Here is a 22,781-nt window from a genome sequence, read left to right on the forward strand (position 1 = left end):
CCAACCAAAGGCAGTCGGCTGCATGAGAGGCATTTTCTTTATGTCCTCCCGAGTACCCCTACCCAACGAACCCCCCAAAAAAGATATCGTGTCTACAGCAAGGGTCTCCCAAGATGCCATCGCATTTTGAGAGACCTGAACCTGGAACCGGTTACAGTTATAAAAGTTAGTTACAAAAAAAAGTGTAAAAAAAAAAAAACATATATATATATAAAATAAAAAAAAATAATTGTCGTTTTATTGTTCTCTCTCTCTCTATTGTTCTGCTCTTTTTTACTGTATTCTATTCTGCAATGTTTTATTGTTATTATGTTTTATCATGTTTGCTTTTCAGGTATGCAATTTTTTATACATTACCGTTTACTGTGTTTTATTGCTAACCATTTTTTTGTCTTCAGGTACGCCATTCACTACTTTGAGTGGTTATACCAGAATGATGCCTGCAGGTCTAGGTATCATCTTGGTATCATTCTTTTCAGCCAGCGGTCGGCTTTCATGTAAAAGCAATCCTAGCGGCTAATTAGCCTCTAGACTTCTTTTACAAGCAGTGGGAGGGAATGCCCCCCCACCGTCTTCTGTGTTTTTCTCTGGCTCTCCTGTCTCAACAGGGAACGTGAGAATGCAGCCGGTGATTCAGCCAGCTGACCATAGAGCTGATCAGAGACCAGAGTGGCTCCAAACATCTCTATGGCCTAAGAAACCGGAAGCTACAAGCATTTCGTGACTTAGATTTCGCCGGATGTAAACAGCGCTATTGGGAAATTGGGAAAGCATTTTATCACACTGATCTTGGTGTGGTCAGATGCTTTGAGGGCAGAGGAGAGATCTAGGGTCTAACAGACCCCAATTTTTTCAAAAAAGAGTACCTGTCACTACCTATTGCTATCATAGGGGATATTTACATTCCCTGAGATAACAATAAAAATGATTAAAAAAAAATGAAAGGAACAGTTTAAAAATAAGATAAAAAAGAAAAAAAAAATAAAGAAAAAAAAAAAGCACCCCTGTCCCCCCTGCTCTCGCGCTAAGGCGAACGCAAGCGTCGGTCTGGCGTCAAATGTAAACAGCAATTGCACCATGCACGTGAGGTATCACCGCGAAGGTCAGATTGAGGGCAGTAATTTTAGCAGTAGACCTCCTCTGTAAATCTAAAGTGGTAATCTGTAAAGGCTTTTAAAGGCTTTTAAAAATGTATTTATTTTGTTGCCACTGCACGTTTGTGCGCAATTTTAAAGCATGTCATGTTTGGTATCCATGTACTCGGCCTAAGATCATCTTTTTTATTTCATCAAACATTTGGGCAATATAGTGTGTTTTAGTGCATTAAAATTTAAAAAAGTGTGTTTTTTCCCCAAAAAATGCGTTTGAAAAATCGCTGCGCAAATACTGTGTGAAAAAAAAAAAAATGAAACACCCACCATTTTAATCTGTAGGGCATTTGATTTAAAAAAATATATAATGTTTGGGTGTTCAAAGTAATTTTCTTGCAAAAAAAAATAATATTTTCATGTAAACAAAAAGTGTCAGAAAGGGCTTTGTCTTCAAGTGGTTAGAAGAGTGGGTGATGTGTGACATAAGCTTCTAAATGTTGTGCATAAAATGCAAGGACAGTTCAACCCCCCCCCCCCCCCCAAATGACCTCATTTTGGAAAATAGACACCCCAAGCTATTTGCTGAGAGGTATGTCGAGTCCATGGAATATTTTATATTGTGACACAAGTTGCGGGAAAGAGACACATTTTTTTTTTTTTTTTGCACAAAGTTGTCACTAAATGATATATTGCTCAAAAATGCCATGAGAATATGTGAAATTACACCCCAAAATACATTCTGCTTCTCCTAAGTACGGGGATACCACACGTGTGAAACTTTTTGGGAGCCTAGCCACGTACGGGACCCCGAAAACCAAGCACCGCCTTCAGGCTTTCTAAAGGCGTAAATTTTTTATTTCACTCTTCACTGCCTATCACAGTTTCGGAGGCCATGGAATGCCCAGATGGCACAAAACCCCCCCCAAATGACCCCTAAATGGAAAGTAGACACCCCAAGCTATTTGCTGAGAGGTATAGTGAGTATTTTGCAGACCTCACTTTTTGTCACAAAGTTTTGAAAATTGAAAAAAGAAAAAAAAAAGTTTTTTCTTGTCTTTCTTCATTTTCAAAAACAAATGAGAGCTGCAAAATACTCACCATGCCTCTCAGCAAATAGCTTGGGGTGTCTACTTTCCAAAATGGGGTCATTTGGGGGGGGGTTTGTGCCACCTGGGCTTTCCATAGCCTCCGAAACTGTGATAGGCAGTGAAGAGTGAAATCAAAAATTTACGTATTTAGAAATCCTGAAGGCGGTGATTGGTTTTCGGGGCCCCGTACGCGGCTAGGCTCCCAAAAAGTCCCACACATGTGGTATCCCCATACTCAGAGAAGCGGCTGAATGTATTTTGGGGTGCAATTCCACATATGCCCATGGACTGTGTGAGCAATATATCATTTAGTGACAACTTTTTGTAATTTTTTTTTTTTTTTGTCATTATTCAATCACTTGGGACAAAAAAAATGAATATTCAATGGTCTCAATATGCCTCTCAGCAATTTCCTTGGGGTGTCTACTTTCCAAAATTGGGTCATTTGGGGGGGTTGTACTGCCCTGCCATTTTAGCACCTCAAGAAATGACATAGGCAGTCATAAACTAAAAGCTGTGTAAATTCCAGAAAATGTACCCTAGCTTGTAGAAGCTATAACTTTTCTGCAAACCAATAAATATACGCTTATTGACATTTTTTTTACCAAAGACATGTGGCCGAACACATTTTGGCCTAAATTTTATGACTAAAATTGAGTTTATTAGATTTTTTTTATAACAAAAAGTAGAAAATATCATTTTTTTTCAAAATTTTCGGTCTTTTTCCATTTATAGCGCAAAAAATAAAAATGGCAGAGGTGATCAAATACCATCAAAAGAAAGCTCTATTTGTGGGAAGAAAAGGACGCAAATTTCGTTTGGGTACAGCATTGCATGACCGCGCAATTAGCAGTTAAAGCGACGCAGTGCCAAATTGGAAAAAGTCCTCTGGTCAGGAAGGGGGTAAATCCTTCCGGGGCTGAAGTGGTTAAAATATAAAAAAACCAAAAAAAAAACCTGTGAACTATATTGGCTGTAATGCCATTGCACATATTACCTGAATATATTACCAACATTAAATATAATAGCCTTTTTCTTTTCTTTTTTCGTTCAGTGGCTTAGTAGATGCCCCCTACTTATTCTAATGTGGTAGTGCAGTGTTAATTTTGATGTCAAATTTCAATTTGGTTTTAGTTTTGGTTTTAGTCATAGTCTTTTGACTAAAATGCCATTTTAGTTTTAGTTGTATTTGGTCATCTGAATTGTTCTAGTTTTAGTTGTAGTTCAGTCATCTAAATTGTTTTAATTTAAGTCGTATTTTAGTCATCTGAATTGTTTTGGTTTTAGTCATTTTTTAGTCATCTCAATTGTTTTAATTTTAATTGTATTTTTATTTTATTTCCTCTTTCTTTTTCTTCTACCTTTTTGGAGTTGCTGCTGAATGTTAAGGACCAGAATACCATAGACCATAACTATTAATAATATGGAGGGGAGGTGGTCCTCTGTGCTCTAATACACATTGGTGCTTAACACCTTTTTAATAGAGATTTATATATGTATAAGTAAATTGGTCCGTTTAGCCAGTAATATAGGTTCATATAACACATGACTTATATATATATATTTTTTTTTTTGGGTGGTATTTTTGTATTATATATGAATTTCTTTTTGCCAAACTGACTCCCATAAGTAATGTGTATATATTTTGTATTGTATTGTGACTGGTGGTATGAAAATACCATCTAGGTATGAAATTTTGTATGTAAAAATACTTTTCAATAAACTCAGATTTAATTAATTTTAGTTGTATTTTAGTCGCCTCAATTGTTATATTTTAAGTTGTATTTTAGTTATCTGAATTGTTTTAGTTTTAGTCGTATTTAGTCATAAGAATTGTATTCATTTTAATTGTATTTTATTTAACTAAAATAGTGTTAATTTAGTCAATGAAAATATTTTCGTCAACAAGACTATCACTGTTGTTCATATTTCATGTCTGAGGTTTACAATCACTTAAAAAAAAAAAAATTACATTTTACAATCTTGATTGTAATCTTGATTGAAAGTGAAGAAAATGTCATCAGCACACCAAGGATTCCTCGAAAGGGATTTATTTTTGTGGTCACATGATAAACATACAGCAACATTTCGGAGCCATGCAGGACCCCTTCATCAGACAAGTGACTTTCCTATTGAAGGGGTCCTGCGTGCCTCCGAAACGTTGCTGTATGTTTATTATGTGACCACAAAAATAAATCCCTTTCGAGGAATCCTTAGTGTGCTGATGACATTTTCTTCTTATTGATAACGGTTTCCAGCCAATGGTCATTACAGCACCCAGCACTACTGAATAGCCAGTTTATTGAATGTGTGCGTAGGGAATATTGCGCTTAGCCTTGATTGAAAGAAGGGTTAAAAAAACTGGTTTGGATCATATGCAGTGCAAAATGATCAGCACTACAAAAATCCTGTATACTAATAATAAAAATGAATAGAATAATATGATTTCTCTATTAAATGTCATTGTTCTGAGAGAGAGAGAATGACAAGCAGCCCCCCATCCATCAGCTATAGGGATAAGCACACGTCTGCTGCCCCTAGCGGCCGGTCGTTGCAGTGCACTTGGATGTATCGGGGGAGGTGGAGGGGAAGAAGGAGGAAGTGAAGTGCTTCACATGCACGGCGAGCTGTGAGAGGAGAGAAGGAGAGCAGCCAGCGGGGGGCGGGAAGAAGCGGCCGTGAGCCGGGCTATGAGCAGCAGGGGATAGCAGAGATCTCGGTGAAGGGGCTGCTGTGTGTGAGAGAGATGTCTGTGCTCGCACAGCTGTGGAAGAGACTTCCTGGGGCTACTGCTTGTCAGGTAAGAGACTCCCCGACAACGTCTATGGGACTTCTCATTTGTTAGTGGAACTTTCTACCTGTGAGGCGAGTGCTCTGCTGTGTCCTCAGGCTTCGTGCAGCATGTCTGTCCATAGTCCATCCTACAATCTGTCTTGTTGTTTCCTCTCCCAGACAGCCCCATGATGTCACTCATTCCATGGAAGATATTGTGACACTCTTCTCCATTACTGGCCTCCTCTCCTCCTATACTGAGATACTGAGCTCCTCTCCTTCTATACTGAGCTCCTCTCCTCCTATACTGAGATACTGAGCTCCTCTCATGTCATATACTGAGCTCCTCTCCTCCTATACTGAGCTCCTCTCATGTCATATACTGAGCTCCTCCTATACTGAGCTCCTCTCCTCCTATACTGAGCTCCTCTCATGTCATATACTGAGCTCCTCCTATACTGAGCTCCTCTCCTCCTATACTGAGCTCCTCTCCTCCTATACTGAGCTCCTCTCATCTCCTATACTGAGATACTGAGCTCCTATACTGAGATACTGAGCTGCTATACTATACTGAGCTCCTCTCCTCCTCTCCTGAGATCCTGAGCTCCTCTCCTGAGATCCTGAGCTCCTCTCCTGAGATCCTGAGCTCCTCTCCTGAGATCCTGAGCTCCTCTCTTGAGATCCTGAGATCCTGAGCTCCTCTCTTGAGATCCTGAGCTCCTCTCTTGAGATCCTGAGCTCCTCTCTTGAGATCCTGAGCTCCTCTCTTGAGATCCTGAGATCCTGAGCTCCTCTCTTGAGATCCTGAGCTCCTCTCCTCCTATACTGAGATACTGAGCTCCTCTCCTCCTATACTGAGATACTGAGCTCCTCTCCTCCTATACTGAGATACTGAGCTCCTCTCCTCCTATACTGAGATACTGAGCTCCTATACTGAGATACTGAGCTCCTATACTGAGATACTGAGCTCCTATACTGAGATACTGAGCTCCTCTCCTCCTATACTGAGATACTGAGCTCCTCTCCTGTACCGAGCTCCTCTCCTGTACCGAGCTCCTCTCCTGTACCGAGCTCCTCTCCTGTACCGAGCTCCTCTCCTCCTATACTGAGCTCCTCTCCTCCTATACTGAGCTCCTCTCCTCCTATACTGAGCTCCTCTCCTCCTATTCTGAGCTCCTCTCCTCCTATACTGAGCTCCTCTCCTCCTATACTGAGCTCCTCTCCTCCTATACTGAGCTCCTCTCCTCCTATACTGAGATATTGAGCTCCTCTCCTGTACCGAGCTCCTCTCCTGTACCGAGCTCCTCTCCTGTACCGAGCTCCTCTCCTGTACCGAGCTCCTCTCCTGTACCGAGCTCCTCTCCTGTACCGAGCTCCTCTCCTGTACCGAGCTCCTCTCCTCCTATACTGAGATACCGAGCTCCTCTCCTCCTATACTGAGATACCGAGCTCCTCTCCTCCTATACTGAGATACCGAGCTCCTCTCCTCCTATACTGAGATACCGAGCTCCTCTCCTCCTATACTGAGATACCGAGCTCCTCTCCTCCTATACTGAGATACCGAGCTCCTCTCCTCCTATACTGAGATACCGAGCTCCTCTCCTCCTATACTGAGATACCGAGCTCCTCTCCTCCTATACTGAGATACCGAGCTCCTCTCCTCCTATACTGAGATACCGAGCTCCTCTCCTCCTATACTGAGATACCGAGCTCCTCTTCTCCTATACTGAGATACTGAGCTCCTCTCCTCCTATACAGGGCATAATCAGTCCTGCATTGGGCCAGGCTGTCAGTAGTCATATCATAATGTATCTGTTTGGTGATTAGTGATATCAATAAGCCAGGGCTTGTGACCAAATGAAAATCACAAATCTTTGTGCTACAAAATATCTGTTCATACAGTGGTGACAGAAATTGTTTGTATCCAATGTTAACACGAATCCCAGTGTAAATATTAGTGACTTTGTCTGTGTAATAAAATCTATAATTCTTAGCTAGATTATTTATTACAAGTACTGACCATTTACATAGCCTTTTACATTTCCAACACCGGCCACTTTATTAGGTATACCTGTTCCACTGCTGTAACACAAATTGCTAATCAGCCAATTACATGGCAGCAACTCAATGCAGTTAGGTATCTAGATGTGGTGAAGACGACTTACTGAAGTTCAAGTCGAGCATCAGAATGGGGAAGAAAGGGGATTTAAGTGACTTTAAATGTGGCATGGTTGTTGGTGCCAGACGGGCTGGTCTGATTATTTCAAAAACTGCTCATATACTGGGATTTTCACGCTCAACCATCTTTAGGGTTTACAGAGAAAAAGAGAAAATATCCAGTGAGAGGCAGTTGTGTGGATGAAAATGCCTTTTTGATGTCAGAGGAGAATGGGTAGACTGGTTTGAGATGATAGAAAGGCAACAGTAACTCAAATCACCACTCGTTACAACCAAGGTATGCAGAATACCATCTCTGAACACACAAGACCTCGAACCTTGAAGCAGATTGGCTACAGCAGCAGAAGACCACACTGGATGCCACTCCTGTCAGCTAAGAACAGGAAACTGAGGCATCAATTTGCACAGGCTCACCAAAATTGGACAATAGAAGATTGGAAAAACATTGGTCTGATGAGTCTGGATTTCAGCTGTGACATTCAGATGGTAGGGTCAGAATTTGGCATAAACAACATGACAGCATCCAATTTATTTATATATATATATATTTATATTATATTTGTACATTCACATCAAAGAGCTAACAATCTAAGGTCGCTGACTCACGTTTATACATACACGTACTAGGGCCAATTTAGACATCGATCATAGGACCCATGCCCTAGTACTCGTGGTAGGACAGCAAGCTGAACAGTTGCAGGAATACCTTTGTTAATATTATTGCAAAATAGAGTGTCAGGATTACCAGTTATTTATTAAAAACTTTACAGGCTACATTAACCACTTGCCAACTGCAATACGTACATATACATTGTGGTTTACCAGGGTTATGGCTGAAGCTACAACCCCAGTATTTTATTTTTTCAGCCAGTGGTTGGCTTTTTTTATGAAAGCATCCAAGTGGCTCTTTAGCCCCTGAATCACTTACTGTTTTCACCAGCGCACCAGAGAAATGATCCGACAGTTCAGCCAGCTGGTCACAGAGGCGGACAGAGACCAGATCATCTCTGATCACCTCTGTGGCCTTGGAGGACCGGAGCGTGATCTTTTGCTTTTAAGCCTCCAGTCATGCAATTTGATAGTTTCAATTCGCATGACAGGTCACATCCTCTTAAATAAATAAGGAACCGCGCTACGTGCATAAATGTGAAGATGTGAAAAATAAATGAATCGTAAGTGACAAAGATTGAGTAAAATCCTGCTGCTAAACACTATAACCTCGATATAAGGCAAAGATCAAATATACAGCAATCAGTGTAGCGCTGGACATAAGAGTGTAACTGGTGATTAGAAATTGGTGCACAATCTCTGATAATGCTAGGGTGTAATGCCGAATAAACAATGTAAATACACCAAAAATAATCATCTAAAGCTTATATCTATACAATACATAGTGATATTCCTTTTAAATATGGGACCATGCCAGAAATAGGTATGTGTGAAAAGAATAATAAAAGTGAAAAATAAAATAAAAAGTTCAAAAAAGTGTCCCAAATAACAATGTGTAAAATCCAAAAGAGATCCGGAGGAAGATATATTGCAGGATTCGGGAATATTCGATCCACCTCCCGTGCAGCCCACCACCAAATGGTAAAGATGAAGGCTTACCAGAAAGCCTGCGACCGCCCTTACTCAGGGGGGTCAGAACAAGCTTAGTTGTGGAAATGTCCAGGGATGATGGAGCCTCCGAGTCCTCTCTCACTACATCGGGCAGGCAGCCCACAGCAACGGGAACCCCGAAGAAGAAGTTCACAAGAATTCCCTCAATGTTTCTTCTCGGAAAAGGTCAGATATAAATGAGCCTCAGATCCAAAGATATGAACATGACTGGATGTCCAGACCGACAGGTAATGGCTCAGTAGTGCAAACCACATGGGTCTCAGCCCAACCCAGAATCCAGAAGAAGATCAATGAATCTAGCATGGGTTGACTGTGGAGTCCATGCAGTCAACCCATGCTAGATTCATTGATCTTCTTCTGGATTCTGGGTTGGGCTGAGACCCATGTGGTTTGCACTACTGAGCCATTACCTGTCGGTCTGGACATCCAGTCATGTTCATATCTTTGGATCTGAGGCTCATTTATATCTGACCTTTTCCGAGAAGAAACATTGAGGGAATTTTTGTGAACTTCTTCTTCGGGGTTCCCGTTGCTGTGGGCTGCCTGCCCGATGTAGTGAGAGAGGACTCGGAGGCTCCATCATCCCTGGACATTTCCACAACTAAGCTTGTTCTGACCCCCCTGAGTAAGGGCGGTCGCAGGCTTTCTGGTAAGCCTTCATCTTTACCATTTGGTGGTGGGCTGCACGGGAGGTGGATCGAATATTCCCGAATCCTGCAATTTATCTTCCTCCGGATCTCTTTTGGATTTTACACATTGTTATTTGGGACACTTTTTTGAACTTTTTATTTTATTTTTCACTTTTATTATTCTTTTCACACATACCTATTTCTGGCATGGTCCCATATTTAAAAGGAATATCACTATGTATTGTATAGATATAAGCTTTAGATGATTATTTTTGGTGTATTTACATTGTTTATTCGGCATTACACCCTAGCATTATCAGAGATTGTGCACCAATTTCTAATCACCAGTTACACTCTTATGTCCAGCGCTACACTGATTGCTGTATATTAGGTCACATCCTCTTGTCCGCAACCAAAGTGTTACTTTTTGCAAGTTCAGGTGCGACTTGCATAAACATCTGTGCATGATGAAGTCTTCCAAGTCGCACTGACATCGTACAATTTCAAGTGAAGTTACATGATTTCAAAGCTGCGTGCGGTGTGACCGAAGTCTTGAGGTAAAGGAGAGATTTGGGGTCTTTTTTAAAGAGGACCTGTCATCCTTATTTCTATTAAACGGCATGCCTTGTAATAGGAATGAAAAAAACAAATTTAAAGGGACAGTTGAAAAATAAAAAAATTTAATTAAGAATTTTTTTTTTTAAAGCACCCCCATCTCTCCCTGCTCGTGCGCAAATACGTAAGTCACGCACACATATGTAAACTGTGTTCGTGCCACACATGTGAGGTATCACTGCAAACATTATAGTGAAAGCAATCATTTGAGCGCTATACCTCCTCTAACCAAAGGAGGTCACCTGCAAAAAATTTTAAAGTGTCGCCTATGGAGTTTTTTAAGTACAGTAGCTTGTCGCCATTCCACGAGCATGTGCAATTTTAAAGCATGGCATGTTGGGTATCTATTTACTCGACGTAACATCTTTTATATTTTACAAAAAAAAATTGGGTATATATGGTGTGTGTTGTGGTGTTTGTTTTTTTGTTTTTTTTTTTTTAAATTAATTAAAGTGTATTTTTTAAAAAAAAAATTGCGTTTGATCTGTAGAAACAGATCAAAAGCAAACTGCATAGGTGTGTACTGAGCCTTATGCTGGCCACATGGATCCATTTTCAGATGAGAATATTCATATGAAAAATCTTTGTACATTCACTGAATGAAAGAATGTTGAAAACAAACGGCGATTTAACCCCACTAACAATTAGAAAATCGAACAAACGTTCTTAAAATGACTTTTTTTTTTTTTTTTTTTTTTTTAAGGAAGACATTGTTTTTATATGGGTAACATATAATATATTACAGTTTTGTTTGAAAATCTGCAAAACAGTCTAACTTTTTTTTTTTTTTTTTTCTTTAAATAAAAAAAGATCTCTGAGTCTGATATTTTACCAGATTCAACCTCTAATAGTATATACGGTATATCTCTTCTAATAGTATATACGGTATATCTCTTCTAATAGTATATACGGTATATCTCTTCTAATAGTATATACGGCATATCTCTTCTAATAGTATATACGGCATATCTCTTCTAATAGTATATACGGCATATCTCTTCTAATAGTATATACGGCATATCTCTTCTAATAGTATATACGGTATATCCCTTCTAATAGTATATACGGTATATCCCTTCTAATAGTATATACGGTATATCCCTTCTAATAGTATATATGGTATATGCCTTCTAATAGTATTTACGGTATATGCCTTCTAATAGTATTTACGGTATATGCCTTCTAATAGTATTTACGGTATATGCCTTCTAATAGTATATATGGTATATGCCTTCTAATAGTATATACACTGTATATCTCCTCTAATAGTATATATGGTATATGCCTTCTAATAGTATATATGGTATATGCCTTCTAATAGTATATACACTGTATATCTCCTCTAATAGTATATACACGGTATATCTCCTCTAATAGTATATACACGGTATATCTCCTCTAATAGTATATACACTGTATATCTCCTCTAATAGTATATACGGTATATCCCTTCTAATAGTTTATACACTGTATATCTCCTCTAATAGTATATACACTGTATATCTCCTCTAATAGTATATACACGGTATATCTCCTCTAATAGTATATACGGTATATCCCTTCTAATAGTATATACACTGTATATCTCTTCTGTCTGTTATTCTCAGAGTGGATTAGAGATTTTGCTCTCTAACCATATAGTTGGTTATTTATATTTACCGCTGCATAGAGATAATTAAAAATAAATTGCCTTTTTTTAACTTTACATATTAACTAAATTATACACCACACTTTTAAGGTTATTAACTGATTAATCGAAACAATAATCAGCCATCTAATCGATTATGAAAATAATCATTAGTTGCAGCCCTAGTGGGGTATACATATCCCAGGAGGCCTAGCAAGCAAGCATTTCATTTGTCTTAGCGAATGATGTGCATTGAGGGACAGGACCGCGCAGTTTTATTTAAAGGTAAGTAAAAACAAACACTGCCCGATTTGTGCAGACAAGGGGGGGTTGATAGACGGTGAAAGTCCACTTTGAGTTAAGGTTTTAGGCTCTTTCACTTTCGGTCTACCCTAAACACAGAAGTACAGTTTTCCATGTTGGCACTGCACTCATTCAGTACAATACCGGAGGACATATAGGGGGAGATTTAGGTTGCATTCACACCTGAGTGTTTTCAGCTCATAAAACGTCCAACAAGCAACATCACATTCATTTCAATGGCACCTGTTCACATCTGAGCACTTTGTTGCCTGCAGCTCAAAGTACATGAGCTCCCTTTTGGGCAGATTACAGACGTTTTCTGCTTTTTACATTGGTGACCTTCTGACCTGTACAAAATCGCGGTAAAAATACACGTCTTTTTTCAGGCTGAAAGTCGTGCGATTTTGTACACATGAAAAGTAAATCGACCCTATATAAACTGGGTACAGGCTGAAGTAGGTGTTGGTGTTTGTTGATGTTTTATTAAATAACAGATGGATGTCGAATGACCAAGGAATAGGTTTTCCTCCTCACTATATATCTACCCATTCATACGTTTCTGCAAGTGTGTGTCTGTCCTATGTGTGAATATCTCCAGGGTTTTATTGTGCCACATCTGCGATCTGTGCTGCCAATACTTAGTTCATATTTATTTAGAAGGTGAGGTGCATGCTTTTATGTACATGAATTCATTACAATCCAGACCACAAAGGGAGGGTTGAAACGCTAGCAGTTTATGAGGCTGAATGGATGGATGGATTAGTGTGCACGGAGTCCTTTTAAGACCTTGCAGACAAAGACAGTGTAGACACACAAAAGTAAAGAGAAAATGTAACAACAAGGAAGTAATAATATATATATATAGGACCTTGTATGTCCTAACTAAATCAAATGTATGATTTTTTTTTTTTTAAATAACTTCTAGAATGTGCTCAGATGTATGTGAAAATCTAGTGGGAATATTAACGTGTGTGTGTGTGTATATATATATTGGCTCTAAGACAGACAACTTTTTTTTGACAGTGTAAAGTTGACTACTGTATAGATTTCAGGAACAAACCTGCAAGATCTGACTTTCTAAGCAAGTCTTTAGGTACAGCTTTTGATATAAAGAAAACCTGTAAGATAAAATAAAAAAATCAATCTCCATCCGGCCCTGTAGAGCAGACACCTGCTTTTACATCTACTTTGCCCCCTCAAGCACAAAGGTCTGCCAGCAGAGCCCCAGCATATTCCTGGGTATATAGGCACAGGTGTACAGCCTTTTGGGAAGGTAAGCTAAAGCTGGTCATTCATTATGCAATTTTCTTTCGTTCAGCCCTGAATTGAAGGAAAGAAAATCGCTCGATTTCCCTCATCAACACAGGGAGTGTTGATGGGGAATCCCTCCCATTGCACTATTTTATTCTGACAGCGGGGGGTTTCGTTGCCATCAGGATACAACGATCACTGCTGCAACTATAGCCAGCGCCAGGCTATTGCTCTACTTCAGTACAACCTGCCCATAGATGGAGTGAAATTTGGCCAGTTCCTGTTGAATTTCGATCCGTCTGTGGGTCAGCTTTAAATAGCTTCCATTAGCCCTTGTTTACAATACCCTAGAAAGTCAAAACTTGCATAGAAGTCCCTTCCATACAACGGCAAACTGACCCATAATGTCTCCAAAAAGAGTACCTGTCGCTTGTACAATGCTATCACTTAGGAGTTTTTTTTTGTGATGGCAATCAAGTAAAAACGAAATAAATAAAAGTTGTAAAAAAAATTACAAAAACATGTATTTAAAAAAGATTTCCAAAACCCACGTTGTCCTGCACACATGCGCAAACGTAAATGCACGCCCAGGGTGCGCATGTGTATGTAAACCTCAGTCGCATCACACATGTGAATCATCACCGCTAAGTTGCGAGTGAGAACAATAATTCTAGCACAAGAGCTCCTGTTTAACTGATGAGCTGTAAAAGCTTTTAAAGCGTCACCTTTGGAGATTTTTGTGTACCGTAGAGTTTTGCGATATCACAGGCGCACGCAATTTTAAAGACTTGGAATATTTGGTATCTATTTACTCAGGGCACCTTATTGTGTATATTTTCACAAAAGTATATTGTGTGTGTGTGTGTGTGTGTGTGTGTGTGTGTGTACTAAAATTCATTTTAATATATTATTTTTTCTGAAAATTTGCATTTAATTAACAGTTGTGCAAATTTCATGTGAAAAGTTGCAACTATCATATTTGTATTTTTTAGGGCCTCTGCTTTCAGAAAATATATACTTTCTGGGGGTTTAAATCATTTTATTGCCAAAAATGAAGATTTTTATGCGTGCAAAAAATTCAAAAATTTGCCCTAGAGTCGAACTGGTTAAACATAATTGCTGGGGACAGTCGTGTGTTTATGTTCAGGTGAATAAGGAAGAAGAAGGGAGACACATGCAGACATTCAGGTACTGGCTTTTCACAAGAAAAACCATAGCACACAAATACGATTTTCTATTATTTTTCTACTATTTCCTAACATCTCTTGTCAGCAATCAGTACAGGCCAAGTGGGATCTTAATTCTGTGGTCTTAAAACTGCTTCAATGCCACTGGAGCTTTACCTATAGGCTGTCTGCACATATCTTTTGTTGACTTCAAGAGCCCAGAAGCCTTGAAGCTATAATGAAAATGCCATCTTCAGCTAAATACTGGTGCTCTAGCTTGCTGTCTGCTATTTTATTCCCAAACCATGATTGGTGGCCAGTGACCATTAGTGAGATGTAAATAGGACAAAGTGCCTAGGTTTGCGCAGGCACCTATAAGTTCTTTCTATAAAAGTCCAGTTGAGTTTACATTAGGAAAACAATCAATGCAGGTTTAATTTAATGTGAATCCATGCTGAACAAAATAAATACATTAATAATAGCCGTACATGGCACGAATTTAAACCAATTCCTGTTAAATCATGTGAAATGTTAGCTGTGGGTGGCCCTGTCAGCACCACCCGTCTTGACAAGTGCAGATTTTAAAACCCACCAAGCCACTTGGACAATTAACAGTCTGAACAATGACTTCTTCCTTTCAGATACAGTCACTGTGTGGGTATTCAGGCAGTCACGGGTGCTGCAACTTTTTGGTTACCTTTTAACCAGTAGCAGATATTCCTCCAAGCACACTATTTAGCATGTTGAAGGAGAGATTGCTAATTGTGTATGGATAAGGTTGCTAGAGGATATCAAAAGTTAAACTCTGGCAGGCTCTCAAAATTCCTGTGTAGATACTGACACTCATTAAGATGGTGTTTCCATTATCAAGCGCCCCTTCCACCCACTGTTCTCAGTGCTATTTCGCTAATGTGCCAATAATTGTATTGTAGGATGTTGGCTGGCCTATTCTCCCCAAACCTAGAAAGCATAGAGTGTTCTGGGGGCTCTGGCAGTGCACAGGGGAGGCAGTTGTCTCACTGTGGATATGGTATGAAAATGTATACAGTCTCCTACCCCTAGCAGGTGTAGTTTAAATTTTCTTATCATTTAACCACTTGACCACCAGCAATGCGCCGATACGTCGCTGAACTTCAAGTGGTTATACGGGGATGATGCCTGTAGCTACCGCTTTTTTAACGTCAACCGTTGACTCTCTTGTAAAAGCAATCCTAGCGGCTAACTAGCCACTGGATTACTTTTACAAGCAGCAGGAGGGGGCATCCTCCCCTCTCGCTGCCTTCTGCGGCTTCATCGGGCTGATCTGTCCCTCTGGGACACCCGATTGACCAGCTGGAGCGTCCGCTGGCGGATCATAGAAACGAACAAAGACCGGAATCACTCTGTTCATCTCTGATATGGGGAACTGGAAGCAATGACCTTACGTCCCTTCCGGTTATCCGAATGTAAACTGCACCATTTTTTAAAATGAAAAGCTTTTGATCACACTGATCTTGGTGTGATCAGATTCTTTTAAGGGCAGAGGAGGGCTTCGTTCTCAGGTAAGTATATCAAATGCATACTAGCACATTATGACATTGACTTGTATAGAATTTTTTTTTTTTTTTTTTTTTTTAATCACCTGCGGTTTACAACCGCTTTAACCACTTAACACCCGGCCCATAGCCGAATGACGGCTGCAGGGCGGTTGCTTAACTCTGGGAGGACGTCATATGACGTCCTCTCAGAATTCCCCTCTCGCGCGCCCCCTGGGGCGCGCACCCGAACACATCCGTGACCGCCGGGTCCTCAGGACCCGGCGCATCACGGATCCCGGTAAATGGCCGCTGATCGCGGCCATTTACCATGTGATCGCGCCGTCAAATGACGGCGCGATCACATGTAAACAGACCGGCGGCGTCTGATGACGCCGGTTCCTCTCCTCCCCTCCTGTGTACCGATCGGTACACTGTGGAGGAGAGGGAGATGGATGGATGGCTGCAGCGCTGTGGGCTGGTTGTGTAGTGCCCACAGCGCTGCACAGAGACATCCAACCATCAATCCATCCATGCTCAGCCATCCCCACTACTCTGCAATACTCTGCTATGCCCCACCTTACTCTGCAATACCCCAATATTACTCTGCAATACCCCCACATTACTCTGCAATACCCCCACAATACTCTGCAATACCCCACAATACTCTGCAATACCCCACAGTACTCTGCAATACCCCACAGTACTCTGCAATACCCCACAATACTCTGCAATACCCCGCAATACCCCGCAATACTCTGCAATACCCCGCAATACTCTGCAATACCCCGCAATACTCTGCAATACCCCGCAATACTCTGCAATACCCCGCAATACTCTGCAATACCCCCACATTACTCTGCAATACCCCACAATACTCTGCAATACCCCACAATACTCTGCAATACCCCACAGTACTCTGCAATACCCCACAGTACTCTGCAATACCCCGCAATACTCTGCAATACCCCGCAATACTCTGCAATACCCCGCAATACTCTGCAATACCCCGCAATACTCTGCAATACCCCGCAATACTCTGCAATACCCCGCAATACTCTGCAATACCCTGCAATACCCCGCAATACTCTGCAATACCCCGCAATACTCTGCAATACCCCGCAATACTCTGCAATACCCCGCAATACTCTGCAATACCCCGCAATACTCTGCAATACCCCGCAATACTCTGCAATACCCCGCAATACTCTGCAATACCCCGCAATACTCTGCAATACCCCGCAATACTCTGCAATACCCCGCAATACCCCGCAATACCCCGCAATACCCCGCAATAATCTGCAATACCCTGCAATACCCTGCAATACCCCGCAGTACTCTGAAATACCCCGCAGTACTCTGCAATACCCCGCAGTACTCTGCAATACCCCGCAGTACTCTGCAATACCCCGCAGTACTCTGCAATACCCCGCAGTACTCTGCAATACCCCGCAGTACTCTGCAATACCCCGCAGTACTCTGCAATACCCCGCAGTACTCTGCAATACCCCGCAGTACTCTGCAATACCCCGCAGTACTCTGCAATACCCCGCAGTACTCTGCAATACCCCGCAGTACTCTGCAATACCCCGCAGTACTCTGCAATACCCCGCAGTACTCTGCAATACCCCGCAGTACTCTGCAATACCCCGCAGTACTCTGCAATACCCCGCAGTACTCTGCAATACCCCGCAGTACTCTGCAATACCCCGCAGTACTCTGCAATACCCCGCAGTACTCTGCAATACCCCGCAGTACTCTGCAATACCCCGCAGTACTCTGCAATACCCCGCAGTACTCTGCAATACCCCGCAGTACTCCGCAATACCCCGCAATACTCCACAATACTCCGCAATACCCCGCAATACCCCGCAATACCCCGCAATATCGCCGTACTCAGGAGGAGCAGGAGAATCTATTTTGGGGTGTCATTTTTGGTATGTACATGCTATGTGTTAGAAATATTGTATAAATGGACAACTTTGTGTTAAAAAAAAAAATACGTTTTAACCACTTCCCGCCCGCCGACTGTCATACAACGTCCTTGACTTTGTGCGGGGATATCTGAATAAAGCCTGCAGCTACAGGCATCATTCAGATATCAGCTTTTTCAGCCGGCGATTCCCTACACCATAAGAACGATCATAGCGGCTGTTCCACTGCTTGATCGTTCTTACGGGAGGCGAGAGGGGATGTCCCCCCTCCCGCCGCACTCCGCTGCTTCTACGGACTCACCGCTACGATCGAAGCCAGGATCGTTTTTTTTTTTTTTTTTTTTTTTTTTTTTTATTTCAGGCTTCCCAGCCTAGAGGTGAGATGTGGGGTCTTATTGACCCCATATCTCATTGTAAAGAGGACCTGTCATGCCATATTCCAATTACAAGGGATGTTTACATTCCTTGTAATAGGAATAAAAGTGGTCAAAAATTTTTTTTTTGTAAAAAAGCATCAAACAAAAATAAATAAAGTAAAATGAACAATAAAAAAAAAAAAATTTTTAAAGCACCCCTGTCCCTGTGTGCTTGCATGCAGAAGCGAACGCATATATAAGTCCCGCCCACATATGAAAACGGTGTTCAAACCACACATGTGAGGTATCACTGCGATCGGTAGAGCGAGCGCAAAAATTTTGGCCCTAGACCTCCTCTGTAACTCAAAACATGTAACCAGTAAAAAATTTTAAAGCGTCGCCTATGGGGATTTTTGAGTAGCAAAGTTTGGCGCCATTCCACAAGCGCGTGCAATTTTGAAAGGTGACATGTTGGGTATCTATTTACTCGGCGTAACTTTATCTTTCACATTATGCAAAAACATTGGGCTAAATTTACTGTTTTGGTTTTTGTAATGCACAAAACAGTTTTTTTTTTCCAAAAAAAAGCGTTAAAAAAATTGCTGCGCAAATACCGTGTGAGATAAAAAGTTGCAACGACCGCCGTTGTATTCTCTAGGGTCTTTGCTAAAAAAAACATATATATAATGTTTTGGGGTTCTATGTAATTTTCTAGCTAATAAATGATGATTTTTACATGTAGGAGAGAAATGTCAGAATTGGCCTGGGCACTCCAGAATGCCTGAAGGTGCTCCCCTGCATGTTGGGCCTCTGTATGTGGCCACGCTGTGTAAAAGTCTCACACATGTGGTATCGCCATACTCGGGAGTAATAGCAGAATGTGTTTTGGGGTGTAATTTGTGGTATGCATATGTGGAGTGTAAGAAATAACCTGCTAATATGACAATTTTGTGAAAAAAAAAAAGTAAAAAAAAAAAAAAAACTTGATTTGCAAAGAATTGTGGGAAAAAATGACAACTTCAAAAAACTCACCATGCATCTTTCTAAATACCTTGGAATGTCTTCTTTCCAAAAAGGGGTCATTTGGGGGGTATTTGTACTTTTCTGGCATGTTAGGGTCTCAAGAAATTAGATAGGCCGTCAGTACTTCAGGTGTGATCAATTTTCAGATATTGGCACCATAGCTTTTGGACTCTATAACTTTCACAAAGACCAAATAATATCCACCGATTTGGGTTATTTTTACCAAAGATATGTAGCGGTATAAATTTTGGCCAAAATATATGAAGAAAAATTACTAATTTGCAAAATTTTATAACAGAAATGAAGAAAAATTTATTTTTTTACAGAATTTTCGGTCTTTTTTCTTTTATAGCGCAAAAAATAAAGAACCCAGTGGTGATTAAATACCACCAAAATAAAGCTCTATTTGTGTGAAAAAAAGGACAAAAATTTCATATGGGTACAGTGTTGCATGACTGAGTAATTGTCATTCAAAATGTGAGAGCACCAAAAGCTGAAAATTGGTCTGGTTAGGAAGGGGGTTTAAGTGCCCAGTGGTCAAGTGGTTAAAAGAGAAGTATTTTTTTTTATTTTTTTATTTTAGATTCATACTTACCTAGGTGGATGGAGCATCAGACCCCCCACCGTCTCTGCACTGAGAACCGAGCTACCGAACACCGCCGATGGCTCGGTTCTCACATATCCTCGAGAGGAGAGCTGCTGACTGTCAGTCAGCGTCTCGCTACTCCTCCACGCTCAATGGAGTGCTGAGCTGTGGAGGGGCGGGGAGCGGCCGTCTCAGCAGCTTGCTGAGACTGCCATAAGTCAAGGCAGCTGGCGGATTCAGGCTTCGGAATTCGGGATAGCGCAGTGACGTCAGCGGAGAGCGGACTACAGACCGCTCTCCACTGAAAACGGGTCCTAGGAATGCAAAACGAATTGCACTCCTGTGACCCAGAGGAGAAGCCCAGCCTAAAAAGCTCAGGTTGGACTTCTCCTTTTAAATAGTGGATGTGTGTGGATTATTTTTGGAGAACTGGATATCATATAATGTCAATTTAAGCTTTTTGTGTATGCCTTGTGTTGCTGATTTAAAGATCTTGTATTTAACCATTTGATTTAAGAAACTTTTTTGGGGAAAAAAAAAATATACCCACATGGTATCTGAGAAAGGCCATAGGTCGAATATATAACCTATTGGTTATTAAAGTCAATGGTCAAAGATCATATGTTCAGTGCCTGCAAAGAGCAATCCAGATCACTTGATGAACAATAGAATGTGTTTAACCATAGCCACATACAAAGGCCACTGCTCTTATAGCATAGATATCGTGTATTTAAAGCGGGGGTCCACCTATCTATCTTTTTTTTTTTTTTTGAGTTCATTCACAAACTTTTCTTCTCAGCATTACATACTCACATATTGTGTGTAATATGTCTGCCTGTGTCAGATTTCGTCGGAAAGAATAACATATTATTCATTGCAGGCGGTTTCCATCTTCATTGTGGGCATTTGAAGCCCACAAGCATTTATTTCCTGGATGTGGTGAATGCTGTGCTCCCAGCATTCACCGCTCGTTCCCGCACATGCTCAGTGACATCCTGGGAAGCCTGAGACTAGCTCCCAGGAGTCTGGGAGAGGCTAGAAAAACGCCTACTCCCACGGGAGGAGAACCAGGAAGTGCAAAGAAGAATAGAAAAATAAAAGGTAATTACGGCGATTTAAATTTTTTTAAATGGCATGTCAGCATCTAGGCAAGGTAGAGAATACATACAGATATTGTTCAAAATTTGTGTGGAACTCCGCTTTAAGATCAAATCTAAGTGGTTTTGCATGGCCTCAGGAAGAATTTGCTCCCCACATATGACCCAAATATCAGATGATTCAATTGCTGGATTAATAGGCATTGTATGGGGGATCAGTAATGGCAAAATAGGGATGCTGAAAAGAACATATATTTTGGTTATTTTCATTATGAATGCTTAAAAAAAGTGGACGCAGCGGATTTAAAGATAAAGGAATGACTGAACACTGTAGGAAATCTATTTCTCTATGGTTTTCATCTTTATCAGAATACAGGAAATAAAAGCAGCCAGATTCGGAGAATGTTCCATTTGTGGTCTTAATTTGTTAATGTTGTTGGCAGCTGGTTCAAAAAAGTATTTGCTGATCCTTTTCATTAGGTATAATAAACCTTGACATTGACAGTTAAAATCACTTCTCAACTTGCTGAGTATATACATTTTCTGCCAGGGAATATACTGTACTGTATATTACTGTTAGTATTCAGTATTCTTGGTCTCACCCCCTTCCAACTTCACTCACAGTTGGATTACAAAAACAATAGACCTAGTTGACAGGAAGGCGTGTTGGCGAATAATAGGCGTCCACTGGGAAATGTAATCTACATATGTAAGATTTTCCCTGCTCCAAGCCTGCTAGATACCAGAACATAAAGTACTTTAGAACTTTATTTCTAAAATTATTTAGTGTGATCTGTAATATTTCTCGTATACTTAAAATTCCAGGATAAGTAGATATTGCATAAATACAAAAAGCATGGGTATTATTTCTTGAATCTTGGTGTGCTTTGTGTAGTTCTTCCAGATCTGTGTCATAATCCATTGTAAAATGTTACCTCTGTGTAGGAGTTTCCTGTAAAAAAAAAAAAAAACCAAAAGTCACTGCTATCTATCCTTGTGCAGGATTGCTGTTCTTCTGCCTGCCCCCCCTCCTGTAGCGTTATACAGGTAGCCTGTAGTGGTAGGACATGCTGGGCCCCTCCCACAACTCTGCTCAGGTTAGGTGCAGCATAGTGATGATGTCACTGTTGCTTCTACAGGGTAATAACTGTGTGCAAAGACATTTGTTGCACACAAAGTGCATTTGTAGCATAGTGATATTAAATGATGATTTTTTTTTGTGTTCTAATAAAAAAGATGTTATACTTATATGCTTTATGCAAGGATATTGCTCAGAGAAGTCCCCCACCAGTGCTGTTCACTCCTCTATCTTTTAAGTGCCTTTTTAGCCAGCCAGGGGCGGGGCTGCATGCATGCACAGACACACACAGTGCTGATAAGCTACGCCCCAGCTCCCTCCTCACAGGACTTGACAGCAATAGGAGCCTAGTGTTTCCTGTGAGAACAGAAAGTGAAAGGAGTAAAGCTGGAGCTGTGGGAGGAGCTATGTGCGTTTAGGGACGTGTGGTAGAGCAAGTAGTGGGGTGTTTTTTGCCCTAACCACTTGACCTCCAGAAGGTTTTTCCCCCTTCGTGACCAGGCATTTTTTGCTGTTCAGCACTATGCTACTTTAACTTCCAATTGGTCGATCATGCAACACTGTACGCAAATTAAATGTATATCTTTGTTTTTTCACACAAATAGAGCTTTCTTTTGGTGGCATTTAATCACCACTGGGTTTTCTAGTTATTATATAAAATAATTTTTTTTTTTTGAAAGATGAAAACAATATTTTCTACTTTCAAAGTTATAGTGTCTGCAAACTGTGGTGTGTGTGTGTATATACTGGAAATTATACTGCTATAGACACTATACTGTTATTGGTGGTAATCAGTGATTTATAGTGTGATGGGCAATCTGGTGCTAACAGACACTGGCTGGGAGAGACACTA

General features: G+C 40.7%; 1 protein-coding gene across 1 annotated transcript in view; it reads left to right on the forward strand.

Annotated features, from left to right (window-relative positions):
• Positions 1-4,724: 4,724 nt before the first annotated feature.
• MCUB (mitochondrial calcium uniporter dominant negative subunit beta) overlaps positions 4,725-22,781 on the forward strand; it is a gene marked incomplete in the record, with an annotated part of 172,853 nt that continues 154,796 nt past the window's right edge. The window contains 1 exon segment of the mRNA XM_073602272.1: positions 4,725-4,979. Within this exon segment, the coding sequence (XP_073458373.1) occupies positions 4,926-4,979 (54 nt within the window).

Source organism: Aquarana catesbeiana, linkage group LG01 (genome assembly GCF_042186555.1).
Source record: "Aquarana catesbeiana isolate 2022-GZ linkage group LG01, ASM4218655v1, whole genome shotgun sequence".
NCBI lineage: Eukaryota > Metazoa > Chordata > Amphibia > Anura > Ranidae > Aquarana > Aquarana catesbeiana.